A 15,200-nucleotide genomic window follows, 5' to 3' on the forward strand; every position below is an offset into this window, starting at 1 on the left:
TGAAGTGAAATCAAAGTAAAACGATTTCAGGTAATGGTGATCGTAATTGGTCACTTTCTTATTGAAAATTTTCTAATTTCCTGGACTACGTGCAGAATATCTTGCGAGATTTGGGCATTAAATATATGTTAGCATTGTACCCGTCACAATTAGCGAGTTGCTTTGAGGTAAAATAATTATTTATAAATGGAATTATAGAAGCATGTATTTACGTTACTGAGTTTTAAAATTGAGTACAAATACATCTAAATAAGCCTCTTAACTATCCACTAAATTGCTAGATTTTAATGTTGCATCAATGTAAACACGAAAGATAATAGAATATCATCAAAAAAGTTTGTTATTTTGATTACCACATTCATGAGATATGTACTCTTTTCATGCTTCCCATCCAACTTGATTTAGTGCTTTGTTATTAGGGTTCAAATATTATTCATATCTATCCTTTTTATGCAAGGCCAAATAAAGCACTGGCTCGTGAGTAGATTTCACCTCTAAATTTTTTCGTTCTCATTTCATTATTGAAGAGTTTTTGTTTGTATGTGAAACCTGGTGTTGCAGAAATTTGACTTGTTGCTTGCCTGTCCATTATAACCTTTGGACTTGGATAAGCTATTTTTTTATCCACATTTTTCTTAATTTTTTCTTCTTAAAATGTGATATTAAATTTCTTTCAAACTATGTAATTTTATTCTTCAATAGGACAATAAATTAATTATTTAAAAAATTTTGACTCTATTTCAGTAATATATTAATGTTTATAAAATAATCACTAGTTTTTTTATTATTATCATTCATTTAAAAAAAATTGAAGTTTTAAATTCCATTTCCATTAGTGAGAGAAGATTAAGATTAGTTTTGAGGGAAAATTGGAGATTTTTCTATGTAGCAAAAGCACCTTTTGAATTCAATGCAAATGCTTTATTTTATAAGCTTAGAAATAAATGTTTTATCTTATAAAAAAAAATTGAAAAAATATATCCCATTATTAAAGAATGTATAAAAACATAATGCATTCCTTACATGTCAATATTTATATTTTTTCAGTTTGTGGCAGAGCTCTTGAACAGCAGGTAATAGTAAAATTAATAAATATTTCACCAACAACAAAATTTGTGAATTTTGTGGTATATTATATTCTGTAGTGTCTTCTGGATAGGTTATTGTATCTTCTCATACATCTTCATTTTTCTGGGTGCTTTTTTTAGGAAAATGGCTTGTTCAGCTGAGAGCAAATATTTCTTTATTAATGTCTCCCCCTCCCATTTTCGGTTTTATTATTTCTTGCATTTTTATTAATAGCTGATAGTTTCATGAAACTATGAATTTTTGTATCTGCTAAACTTTTATTTTAATCTAGCTATCATAATTATTGATCCAGAGTTTTTAAATATAAACTATCTTGTTTTTATTTAAATCTGATGTTTTTTTATAAATTTGTGAATGAATATATAAATGCTGTTCCCTTTATTAAAAAAATTAGTTTTTTACTTTTCATATTTACAGATTAAAAGAATTAAAAAATATCATACATTTATATTATGTAATGAGAAATAGATCAAGATTTGTGGGGAAAGCAGATACATTTTATAATATTTTGATATTTACTGATATGATGCATCAATACTCATATAAAGTAAAATATTAATCATTGAAAGTATGGAATATTTTTTAATCACAAATTCCAAGAACAATTCACAAAAACAAACTTTTATCACAAATGTTTGATCATCATATACTTGATACATTTATATTTAATTGATTATTGAAATTCAAATTAGAAATTGTTTGTTTTTCCACGCTTGGAGTTGTTGATCCAGGGATCAGTTTCGCTATTAAAATTTGATTATATTTTGATGAAACCAAGTTATCAGTGTTTTTGTATATTAAAATTGAAGTAGATTTTTAAACTTTTTGCATTTTTTTATATTTGTTTGAAATTGTAACATTTTAAGTTTGTTGATCATGATTTTTGACATCATTAATTGAACAATATTGAAAATTGTACTGTTATTTAAAATTAAAATGCATACATATGATTTCACATTTCAGAAAAATATAACTAAGCAATATTTTAAAATTGCCTTGTACATTAAAACATTATTATTTATTTATTTTTGTATGGTGGGGATATTCCTTCAACTGTCTGTCTGCTTGAAAAAATTACCTTCAGCATTTTAAAATTTCTCTCATTATTCAATGTTATGTGCTGAAGTGGATGAATATTGCTTAGCCAAATTTATGAAAGCCTTCAATCCTTGCTTACTTCCTTCCTTCTGATTTTTCTTGTTATTTTCTTTTTTTTCCCCAGTATATGTTTAATTAATTGTCATAATCAGTAAGCATATAAGATAGGAACAGAATTATTTACATCCACATTAACCTGCAAGTTTGTTTTTTATTGTCTGAAATTTTCATGAAATGTCTTGATGCAACAAGAATTCTTATATAAATGTTTTTCAAAGACCAGTTTAAGAGTAGTGCTAGCTCATCAGCTCAAAAATTTTGTACAACAAAAAAATATTTACTAAAAGATTGCCATTTAAAGAATATATATAATGTATGTAAGTAGCCTGAAATTTTTTAATTTCAATTCATTAATATTCAAATAAAAATAGATATCAAATCAGATACATAATAAATAATCTAAAATGTCCATCATTTTTATATTTGGTAATTTATAATTCCTCTCTTTAAAAAATTTTGAATAGAATATTTGTAAATTACTTTTTTCTTTCTTTCTTTTTTTTTTTTTTTTTTTTTTCCGAAGAATTTCTGATAAAAGAAATTGAATATTCAATAAATCGCACGTGTTTCTGTTAAGGCAAGAAGAATCAAAGCAAACTCTTAAACAACCAATGAGAGAGAGCAGATAAAAAAGAAAAAAAATACAAGAGAACAAAGGCAAGCTTTTCATGACAGTAGGGGGAAAAAAGGATCAATTGCTCACATTTTAAGTAGATCTGATTGAACTGTGACTTTGATGCCTCTAAATTCAATGAGAAAAAAGGTTTCAAGTGCTTTATTTACTTCCATTCAAATTAATCAGTTGTATATGCATTTGGCTCTTGCTAGCTTTTTTATTTATTTATTTTGCTATTTGTTTTGATCGAGTTCTTAGAGTGGAAAAGAAAATAAACTAAGTAAAAAACAAAAATGCAATAATTTCGGAAGGTGCTGTAGCTTTAATGAACAAGTTGTCATTATGCAAAAGCATATTTAAACCGTGGTATTGCTTACTGTATGTTTTAACTTTTAAATAGTCATTTTTAAAAAAATGGCTATTTAAAACTAACTATTAAAACTGCTTCAATTCGTAAGTGATAATTTTTTCACTCTTAAAATTTTTTTTTATTTTTATTCAATATAAAAACTAGTATTTTTAAGCAAAATAATTTATTTTATTTTTCTTTTGCAGTTTAACAATCTGATTTTTTTTTTTTTTAGTAGTTCAACCATAAACTAATAATTAACAAGAGTTTTGATATATTTCATTCTCCTAAATTAATAATGAATTCTGAGAAGGATACTGCAATCATTTGAGTAAGTAGTTGTTGAAGTCATGTTAAAAGCAGATAAAAAAAGATTTATTAATTTATCATTTATCCGATTATTATGCATTAACTGTATCTCGATGACTAGTTGTAAAAGATTGCACACTAATAAAATCTTTTTTGATTGTTTGCCAATGACATGCATATATTATACAAGTGCCAATAATTGTATATATTTTGAATAAAATTTATGTACTACCGTGCATAAGTCGTACTTAAATGGGGGAATGAGAGAGATTGGAAAGGAAAGCTTAATAAATTATTGATGTTTATTGAGGAAAGCGCCACTCATTTGTTTGTGCATTTTAATGTGGAGCTTTCCATTCAAGCGTGATTATGGATAAGTGCGAGATTGCTGACAGCTTACAAGGTTCTGACCAGTTTCTGTTGTTTGATTGATAAGTGTTCAGTATTTATCAATACCAGAGTTATAGTTTCCCTGAAAATATGTTCAAAGTGGAAATTGAATAGTCTTTCTTCATCTAATAATACGGATGAATAGTATAGTATCTAATAATATATGTGAATGTGTGTTTTGTTATTCTACAAGTTTGAGCATTTACAATTACTAAATTTGGTGCATATATCCCTTAGAGAATGTAAATATGCACATCAGAATGGTTTGTTTAGAATTTTAATTATTTAAAAATTAAGCAGAAATTTGGTATTTTCCTGCAATATTTTCAAAAAATATTATGCAAAAATAAATTTTACACCATTTTAAAATTAAAAAAAAAAAAATCTTTTTAAATGATGCCAAGCTAGTAGTCATGTAAATATTTTGCTTTTGCTTTTTTTTTTTTTTTTTTTGTGCCTAATTTCTAACAATTGATTACATTGTTATTCAGAAGTTTAAACCACTTTCATTTTTTCATTTCTTACATTGATGTATGTTAATGAAGGTTTCTGTTTAATGTTAGTGTAATTTTTATGAGAAATCAGAAAATTCTAATATTGTGAAGATTGGAAGTCAGTTTATCCTGTAAGTTATAGGCAAAATAAAATCATGGGACTCAACTCTAATGGTGGTTCATATTCACAATGAACAGAAAGTATATATGTGTATAATTAACACAGCTTTGTTATCATGGAGCTGAGATAAAAATGGAGTTAGCCAGTTGCCTATTTTTCTCAAAACAAGCTTGCCCAACATGAGTCACATGAATTGTGGTGAATCTTAGAGTAAGAAATACCTTTGTTGGCACCATATCCCAAATTCTGGGATACTCAAGAATATTGGTGTGCAACCTTTCTCACCGTTGGGTCAGTTCGGCATAACATTTCCTGAAAGGTTTTTTTTTTTTTTTCCCCCTCCCTTGTTTTGAGATTATCAATCTTTATAAATCCGTCTTTTCCTGTCTCTGTTTTGACAACCATAGCCTTCTTCTTTCTTTTTCCTTAGGAAAGCTTGAAAAGAATTTTATTTTATATTTTCATTCATGTTTGCAATATAAATTATGAATATGGAATATTTATAGCTAGATACTATTGTTTATTAAAATTATATTCATCTCTAAAGCAGAAAAATGCTAATACAAACTACAAATCTGTATGTCAATTATTATGTATGTAATTAAATAGTGAAATTTTTTTATTAGTTTTTCTTTTGATGGAGCATAGTTAAGGAAAATTGCATAATTTGGTAAACATACCATATAAAAATTGCTTTGCAAAATTTAGAGAACATAAAAAGGTAATTGTAAGGCACAATATGGTAAACTTGAGTTCTAATACTTTGACAACTCTTTAGCGTAACTCAAACTGCTGTTTAGGCATATTTTTAATATTTCTATGGCTTGGTATCGGTTTCAAAAATTCATTTCTAGTTTATAATTTTGCCAATAACTTTGCTTCTAATTACTGCAGAAAGAAAAGTAAATCATTTTTGGAATCTTAAGTATATTAACTTTAATACAAAATAATAATTTTTTAAAAATTTTTTACAAAAACAGTGATTTTAGGATATGTGCATACTGTTAAGTTATTATTAAAAGTTGATATTCAGACAAAAATTTTATCTGTAAAAATTATTACTTCTTTCTTTAATGCTTTCTTATCTTTACAATATCCACTAGTTTCTTTTTAGATTTTAATTAAAATTCATAAAATGTGCAATTATTATTTGAATATTTATGTAATTTTACTATATAACATTTTCAATAAAACATACATCTCAATTTCAGTGTTTCACTCAGAGTGTTGATGTAATACTATTCACTGGATATGTAATTTGAATATTTATGGTAAAAAAGGAACTACATATTGGAAATAATAAGGAAGTTCATTTGCATCAAAATAATTATTCAATTATTTATCAATCAACAATGTTTAATATATATACACTTGTGTTGGCAATAAAAATAAAAAAATCGTGCCAGGCTTGCAGCCAAGCATGTGCAACTCATTTGAGGTTTAAATAAAACAAGTAGCAAAATATAATGCAGTTATATAAGTATGAATGAAGCTTTAACGAGTTAATTAAATTAAATACTATATCTAAACCAAACTATGAAATATTTTTCAGTTGCGACCTCAAAATTGCTGAGTAATCCCAGTTATGAAATTTTAAATTGATTTAAAGTAGATGTAAATAAGTTTATTGTACATATCTGAGAAATGGTACAGAAATGTCTTTGGAAGGTGTTTTGTATCCAATGGATCTGCAAAAGTGAACCATGGCTAAAATAAGATTTAAAATTCAACAGTTAAAAGCAAGAAATAATCTGCCATTGAAATATAATGAGGACTGGAGAATGTATTTACAGCAAATGCAAATTCTAACCACCAGTCACAGGATTTTATCTTGTGCAATATTAGAAAAGAGCTACAATCCCTCTACTCACTATTTTTATCCCATGTTTGATGTCTGCCATAATTTGAAACTTCAGTGTTTGGGGAGAGAGGGAATTATTAGCATTGTTAGGCTTAAGATTTAATTGAAAATATCACAAATAATATTCTCAGTGATCTAGCTTGTCATTAAAGTTGGCTAATTTATAAATAAAGCTATAAAAAGTGTATCTCTCATATTCACTATCATTAAGTATACTTATTTTTAGGTAGGTTATTAGTATACTTATTTTTAACTTTAGGTTAGGCTCTTTTTTCATAATTTGTTGGGCATCTTGATTAGGTATATGTACATTACTCAAGATGCAGCCATAATAGTGAGTTTTAAAGGAGCTTCCTTCGGGATTTAATAATAACCATCGTGGGCATTATTAGTTTTCATTATTTTCTTGTATTTGTTTTTGTATTTTAATCCATGTTTTTTTTATAGTATAACTGATGCAACAAAGGAAAACAATTCTATGAAGAAATTTAAGAATAGCCAATTGAGATTGTTGTTAAGTCTCTTATTAACAGTAGTATTAAATTATGCTTAATAATAATAAATTATACTTAATAATAAGTATACATATATTTTTATTAGAGGCATTGATGTAAGTTAGAAGGAATTGAAGGCAACTTATTTCCCCAAACTTATTAAAAATCTGTGTTTTTTATATGTTTAAATCAATATTGTTTTATTTTTTTAAATTATAATGTAAGATAATTAGTTTATTACTTTCTTTCACCTTGAAATAGTGTATATAATGAAAGAAATTTATTATTGTATAAAATACTTTACATAAAACAGGGTTGCTATGCCTCTAGGAGAAAATGCAGGGAATTTTTAGTTATTTTTTTCTCTTCTAGAAAATGCCAATCTGTAATAATTGCAAGAATAAAAGATTGTAGTCACAGCTTCCAAAAAACGAAAAATACTATTCGTGATTGTGTAAAGTGGAAACTCATTTCTTATCTACTCTCTCTCTCTTCCCCTTTTTTTATATACTGATCAGATCAGTTCAGTTTTGATTTGCGAGACAGTTCTTTTTTCATTAGATTTCTAAATTGCAGCTAATGAGCATGCACATGATTTCTGTTGTGCGTAAAATAACAGAATACATTTCTCTGGTGGAAATAAACATTCAATCTGTGGTAAAACAGTGAATCACTTACAATCCATATTTAATACGAACAGGACGGATAAAAAAAAAATCCCAATTTTGCTGAATGGGTTGGAGAAATTCTCCAAAATCTCTTTGTTGTGTACTTCTTGCTTTATAAGAAGATAAGCCTAAGTAATATGGGAAAACAGGTATTTATTAGTAATGCCAAAAGAGGGAAAATATAGAAGACTTCATGCCAGTTCAAGAGAGTCATCATTGATGTTAGTATTTAGAAGGAATTCAGAAGATGACACATCAAATTTAATGTCCATAAATAAGCCGATTTTACAATTTTTTTAATTCGGGAACAATCTTTTAAAGCACAACTTCTATGGATATTAAAACTTGTTGTATCACATTTGTCCTTTATGTATTCAATGATATATCAGAAATATTTTAACATATGTTCACTATAGTGAAATATCTAAAAAAATATACATTAGGCCATACAGAAATGTACTTTATTTGTTAAGGATTAGCTCCATGAAACTGATGGCTGACAAATCTGCAGAGGTTGCTTAAATTGATGCCCTAATACATGAATTGTATACAAAAAGAATAAATAAAAAAAAGTAATCATTAAATGATTTGTATCATGATAATAAATGTTTTGTTTCATTTCATTCCTTAAGTTTGTGTGATTTACAATTAAAGAGCATGAGATCCCCCTTCCTTAATATATGAATTTTACCTTGCTTAATTATAGATAATAAATAAAGAGATTTTTTTTTTTGTATGTAAATATAAACCTTTTATTTTGCTATTATTTCGAATAATGTTGCATTTTTGCTTCCTTTCCTTGCTTTGTTTACTCCTTAAAATCAGATAGTATTATAACTAGCACGAGTGCTATTTGTGCATTTCCTCGTATTTTGAATATACGTATAAGAAAAAAAACAAGGAAAATATACTGGATTTTTTCCCCCCAGTTTTGAGTGGCAACCCTGTAAAAGCTATTTCTTTTATAAACCAATATTTTCCAATTTTGGCAGTCTCATTTCTATTAGATAATTGGAGCTCAAAAAGCACTGTTCTTTTTAACACTTCTGAGCCTATTCTATTTATACCATTGTATAATGCAGTTACTTTTATTTTGTCTTCAAAGGATGAAGATGTTATAAAAAATACAAGAGATTCAGAACTATGACTGAAAGGATTTTTAATTCGAAAGATTAGATCTTTTAATATATATTATACATCATTTAATAGATATTAGCAAATTTTTTTAAAAATCTTATATTGGTTCATCAGTATCACAAATGATATTTTAGTAGCTGTTCTTGAATAAAATGCTTTTCCCTGCTGCAAATCAAAAGTTCCTTGATCCATCTCTCACTGGAACTAATATAACTGTGTTCGTTTATATTTCTGCATGTTTTAGATGTATACTCAATTGACTAATAAGATGTCTGAATCAAACATGCAAACATATCAAGGTATTATGTTTCTGAAAAATGTCATTTAAATATATCAAAGAGAATTACTAAAGTAAAAGGGCCTTTTGCCTGTAAAATATTGTTATTTAATGAAGAATCAATTTTAAATATAATTTAATCATACTAATATATTATAATCAAATCTTCGCATATTTTTGTTCAATAGTATGGAGTATATTGTCATGCTAAGTTTAATAAAAGTTGTCTGAGTTTGAATTGCATAAAATAAAAACTTTCAATAAATGTGTAAAATTCTGCAGATGAACATATAATTATAGTGTCGAATTTTGACTTTGAATGAACTGTGTCGTTTTTAATTTCTTTGACATTTTTTGCTTGAAAAATAGAACAAAATATTCTAGGAGAAAAATATTTGTATCTGACTATTTGGTATACTTGAACTTACAGTATTTTTTAAAATAATTGAAAATGCCCATTCCATTGATTGCTGGCAGTATTTCTTTTAACAATTAATATTACTTATTCAAAAATTTTTGATGCATTAGATATTCTAGAAAACTACCATCCATTCAATTAAGTTGACTAGTGTATCATAAAAAGCAAGTAGCTAATACATGACTTTGATGAATGTGTTGACTGGCCTAAACTGCATCAAATTATGCTGTTCTATTAAAAAATCATCCTAATGCAAGTTGTAATTATTAATCATTTAGTTAATCCCTTGTATTACAATTTATTTACAGTCAGCACTACTCAATTTAATTTTCTTTATTTTAAGAGGAGGGATTATTAATATAGAAAAATATTTTTCTTCATAAAAACTTCTCATAATTAAAACTTATCATAAAAAGCATCAAACTCACTTTCTGCGAGTGTAGCCTTTCATTGTTGGTTTGCTCAGAAAAATTAACGACGAGTCCAACTTTTTCTATAATTTCAGTTCAGTTAATTATTTCAAAGTGAGTTTCAGTCACTGGAATATGAAAGTTTAAGAAGACTAAAAGACATCTTAAAATGTAAAGATGTGCATTAGTTTAATGAAATGCAATTCTTTAGTTCTTTTTTTAAAAAAAAAAAATATTTTTTTAGATGGCTTATACTTGTAAGATTTTGAATTTTTAAAAAATCCCACAATTTTCTAATTTTAAACTTTTTAAATTCTCTGAAAATTGTTATTCAGCATTATCTTTACTATTTGATTCTTTCTTTCAGGCTTTGGATCTGCTGTTTTGTGTTGGAGACAATCCCATATAATTCTACAGTTGCTTTTTTAATATTAGATAACTAATGTAAGGTTTTAATTATTTTTGAACAGACTTTTCTTACTATTTCTATTTCTTTATTTTTGGGTTTGTTTTTTTATTGCTTTAATTCTCTGTGTTTTTAAAGATATTTATAATATAAATGGAAATGGAGGAAATAATTGTGATAGATGAGGATAGTGATGATTTAGAAGAAGGTGAAATAACTGATGATATAGAAATGATATTCCAAATTGAAAGAAAATCAAAACGGTTGCCACGTCGTTATGCTTTACAAAATAAAAGTCCAATTGATAGGCATAAAAATTACAAGCATAAAGAAAAGAATAAATTTCTAAATCCCACTAAATTAGAATCAATTCATAGAAGAAAACATAAATCATCTTGTCCTCATCGTAATTCAGAAAAACATAGGTTAAAACATAGGCAATCTCATCACAATCATAATTCCTTTAACACTAAAAGTGCCTTTAAAAATTACACAAGTCCCCCCAGGGCTCCTTCATTATCGAAAAAGGTTCATTCAAATCTTCAGAACTCTGAAAATGAGATCAACTTCCCAAAATTATTATCAGATTATAAAAAAGCAAAGGAACGTTTGAATCAGAAAGTTGAAAAGGTTCAAAATAACAATTCTGTGAAAAATGAATCAGTATCATGTACAAATGATAGTAAAAAAACGAATAGTTGTCCGCCTAAGCAAGAATTGGCTGATGCACTTCCACTAGAAGACTTAACTGAAATAAAAAAAGGAGAGGAGAGTGATGAAGAGGATGTTGAAGAATTGCGAAGGAAAGCTCTGGCAACATGTGCCAAAAAACAACTTATTAGCAAAGCAGATGAGGAAAGTTCTAATGAAATGCCAAAACTCAGTTTAAATAGTCTACCTTCTTTATCTAATAAGGTTTCATTGGATCATTTAATTGAAACATTTAACGGTGAATGTGATAATGACTCTCGCGATAATTATGAAGTAGTGGATATGGATCTTGATGAGGAGGAGGGCAGTTGTCAAAAAGTAAATGATGATAATTTATTTATTATTGATAAAACACCTGCAAATACTGAATTTTCTCCCAATGTTATTAATGGTCACTTAAATCAGAAAATTGAGAGTCATTCCCCTGTGGAAAATGAAAACCATTTGCAGTCTAATCATTCTCAAACCATTGATGACTTTGAAGAACAACTTTTAAGGGCAGAAGTAATTGCTAGTATGAATTCATCTCGCCAAAAACGTCAGTCTCCTCCAAAATTACCTATTCCTGTAGAAGAAAAGGTGTCGGAAATAATTGCCAAGGTAGATATGTTGCACAATGCAGTAAGTACCTTACATAAGGAAATGAGGCCAAAACCATGTGCAATATATTCTAAAGGACCATTGCAAAACTCTGTGAAGCAGCCTCCTAAAAGAATTATTGATGCCAAATCAAAGTTTTCAAATTTTAAAAATAATAAAACTACTGCATCACCACCTCCCCCAAGAGGTGTAAATACTATACAAGAACGCTTAATTATCACACTAAACAATGATACCTCAACTGATGAATCTGATGAAGAAACAAATGAAAATGCTTCTCAAAATATTCCTGTATCAAGTATAGAAGCTCTTATTTCTAGTGCAAGACAAAAATCAGATGCAGCTCAACTCAGCAATGTAAGTTCTGTTAATGTGTCTTGTCTTTCTAAAGCTCAACAGGAAGAATACAACTCATTAAAAAAACTCTTAGCTGAAAAAACACAGTATTCAGTTCCAGCACCTTTAATTAAAGAAAAGAATACTCCAAATCAATCGCATATAAATCTCTTGGTTAAGAAAATTTCGGTGGCTAAAGCCAATTTAGAAAAAGAAGTTGGAATTAGAAGCCAAATGGAAAAAGATCTCTTGGAGAAAAAGAGGAATTACATGGCCTCTAAATTAAGAGTGCAGTTGTTAAAAGAAAAACTTCATGCTGCTGAAAAAATTAGAGCTGCCAATTTGGAAAACTGGAAACAATGTACTGCAAAACTTGATATTGTAAGAAAGTCAGTATCTAAGCGCGAATCTTTACTTAAGTTGTTAGAGACTGAATTAAGCACCAAGAATGCATGCTTTGAGCCAAATTCAACTACACCTCCTGTTTAGAAGTTAATTATTTTATCTTCATTTCCAAAATTAGTTAACAATTTGTACTAAGTCTCTTTTCAGGTATGATGGTAAAGTACTTATTTTCCTGTGATATTTAGTGTCATTTTTAAATTTTGTCACTGGAAGTGACTGGACCAAAGGTATTGTTAACCTAGTTTTGCCATAATCTGTTGATATAATTCTCAAACGTGCCACAAAGGTTGTAAATATGAATAAAATGAATATAAAAATCATGTACAAAATGTATATTTTCTAAAATGATGACTAATAGTGTCGATATTTAAAGTAAATTTAAATACAACATTGTTTAAGTTGGTGCTGATCCTTTTATTATGTTTAATAGTAAAAGGAAATTTTGAATATCAAAATGCATTCTAAATTGTGTATATGCATGAACTTGAAGAACTTATGTGGTTCTTCCCATTATAAATGGCTATTATACTTTTGAGCCACTTCCAAAATGTTGGACTGATTGCACAATTTTGTATTTATGAAGAGTTTTTAAATAAATTTGTTATATCTTGTTTAATATTATGTGTTCTCAATTATTTAACTTGTCATGCATCAAATTCTGTCTTTACATACACAAGAAGATTGGGAGGGGGGAAAACTTCACTTGAATTTAAATTGGGGGCACTACTGTAAACATAATATTTATATGTTCCTTATGGATTAATGCATTTTGCATTATTAATGATTAAGGTCAATCATTAATAATGAATAATACACTAATCTATAAAGGGTAGCACATAAATGCTTTGTTTACAATAGTTTTCCCACTATCATGAAGAATTTATAACATCAATTTTAGTGCAAATAGATATTCAATAGTTTTCATAAAATGGAATATATAATCATACAATTAATTTTCAATACTACAATTCTCAGTATGTTGTTTTGCTGTTAATTGCATATGATTTAATAATTTGACAATTGTACAGGTTTCGTTTTCTCTATTGAAAGCATGTTTTTACAATAGAAATTACATACAAATAAAATAATGTATACAATAATTATATACTTATAAAATAATAACAAGAAATAGAAATTACAATAGTTAATACAAAACAAGCTATTACAAAGCATATTATTTGCCATCTAAAATTGAGCCAACTGCATTCCATTGCCCAACATATTTAAATCAATTAATTTTGTAAAAATTCGCTATTAGAATATTTTTGTGTAATCTTTTTTTAAAAAAATGGTGATATTTCCAAGTGTGGGAGGGATTGATTCCTTGTTTCAAAAATGTGTATAATTAAGTTATTAAATAGAATCGAATTTAAAAACAAAATTTCTTTATCATTTTTATAAACTGTGGCAAATTTCCTATTAGGCAGTTTTCATTGAAGGGAGAAAGATCTACAAGTCGATTCAAAAAGGTTATTAGCATAACTGTCAAATAAATTTCTTTTTAAAAAAAAAAACATTTTTATGAGCTAAAAGTATTAGGATAACTGTATATGTTTAAATTGAATAATTAAAATCATTATTAAATTTTAAGTTCTATTTCTTTGTAGTGTATTATTTTGTTATAATCTATCATAAGGCTTGTAAGATAATCCTTAACTCTTAATTATATTTAACTTAAATTTTTTTTTTATTTTAATTTTTTTTCCATCATGGTATAATTTTCTTTTTTAAATTGATGTGTACTAAATGAGTACATGCTCAAATATGAAATTAAATTATTATATATGTGCATATTAAATACTTTTCATTAATAACTCTATATCAGTGATTTCATTTCTTTTTATGGATAATTAATTACTAAAATTTAGCTTATGAAATACTTCAAAAATATGTCTGTATAAATATTCACATACAGTCCAATCCTCCTTCCAAGTGTAATTAGACTCTGGTCGTTTTGGCCACGATTTAAAAAGCACACAGTATGAGATTTCTTAATAGTACACATAATTTCATCTTTTAAAAATTGAACTGTTCAATATCTTTGAGTTATAATAAATTCTCTTTTCATTAAACACACAAATAAAATTTCAGTCAAATTGAAATTTATACTCATGAATGCTTAAAAGAATAGTCGGCACAACATGTTAACCAACATCAGGAAAGTTGTTTTATTTCCGAGTTCGAGCAGTAAGAAAATGGTGGCAAAGTTACTGCCCCCCCAGCACACCTTTTTTTTTTTCTAGTGAAGATTTAATAATGTCAAAAGAAGTTAAAACTCTAGCCAAAAGGAATGGAGATTTTGAACATCAATATTCGAAAGATATTAATTTACCAAAATTCAAGTTATGTAATTTATTGAAGTTAAAGAATCAGCTATTTGACTTATTTAATTGTATATGAAAATATTCTCTAAAATAAGAATATCAGAAAATAAAAATTGTCCGCACATTTTCCTTTTCCGTAGTGGTTAGAGGAGTTTTACGAATTCAGTTTTGGGTTTTTGAAATGTGCTAAAAATTGTCTCCAGTCTGGCAGAAGACAAAAAAAACTTAGCAGTTTCATCCATTTTATGAAAAGAGTAACAAAACAGTCTTTTATGGCATAATATCAGTATATGCCTGGCTAAAAAGCGAAGCTTTAAATTTTACATGCAGATAAACTGCATGTAAATTTATTATTTACTTTTATTATAATTATAAAATAATTTACTTATTATAATTATTACATTTTATTATTATTAAGTAGAACCTCGTTTAACAGGTGTTATTTGCTCCCTAATCTTACTCGGAATGTGAAACACTCGTTAAAGAAACAGTTTTATTCCATAAAATCAATAGGATAATTCAATTAATTAATAGGATTCCAATACATATGTAATGATATCTCTTTAATTTAATTTAAATCAGAGTATCATAACTTTTATTTTAATTTAGACCATGTTAACTTCGTTC

The 15,200-nt window shown here is 27.1% G+C and overlaps 1 protein-coding gene across 1 annotated transcript; it reads left to right on the forward strand.

Annotated features, from left to right (window-relative positions):
* The first annotated feature begins 23 nt into the window (after positions 1-23).
* LOC129975743 (uncharacterized) lies at positions 24-12,865 on the forward strand. Its single transcript, XM_056088932.1, has 2 exons — positions 24-167; positions 10,159-12,865. Exon 2 carries the CDS (start codon positions 10,351-10,353, stop codon positions 12,331-12,333), a length of 1,983 nt encoding a protein of 660 aa, XP_055944907.1. The 5' UTR covers positions 24-167; positions 10,159-10,350; the 3' UTR covers positions 12,334-12,865.
* Positions 12,866-15,200: the final 2,335 nt, after the last annotated feature.

Source organism: Argiope bruennichi, chromosome 7 (assembly GCF_947563725.1).
Source record: "Argiope bruennichi chromosome 7, qqArgBrue1.1, whole genome shotgun sequence".
NCBI lineage: Eukaryota > Metazoa > Arthropoda > Arachnida > Araneae > Araneidae > Argiope > Argiope bruennichi.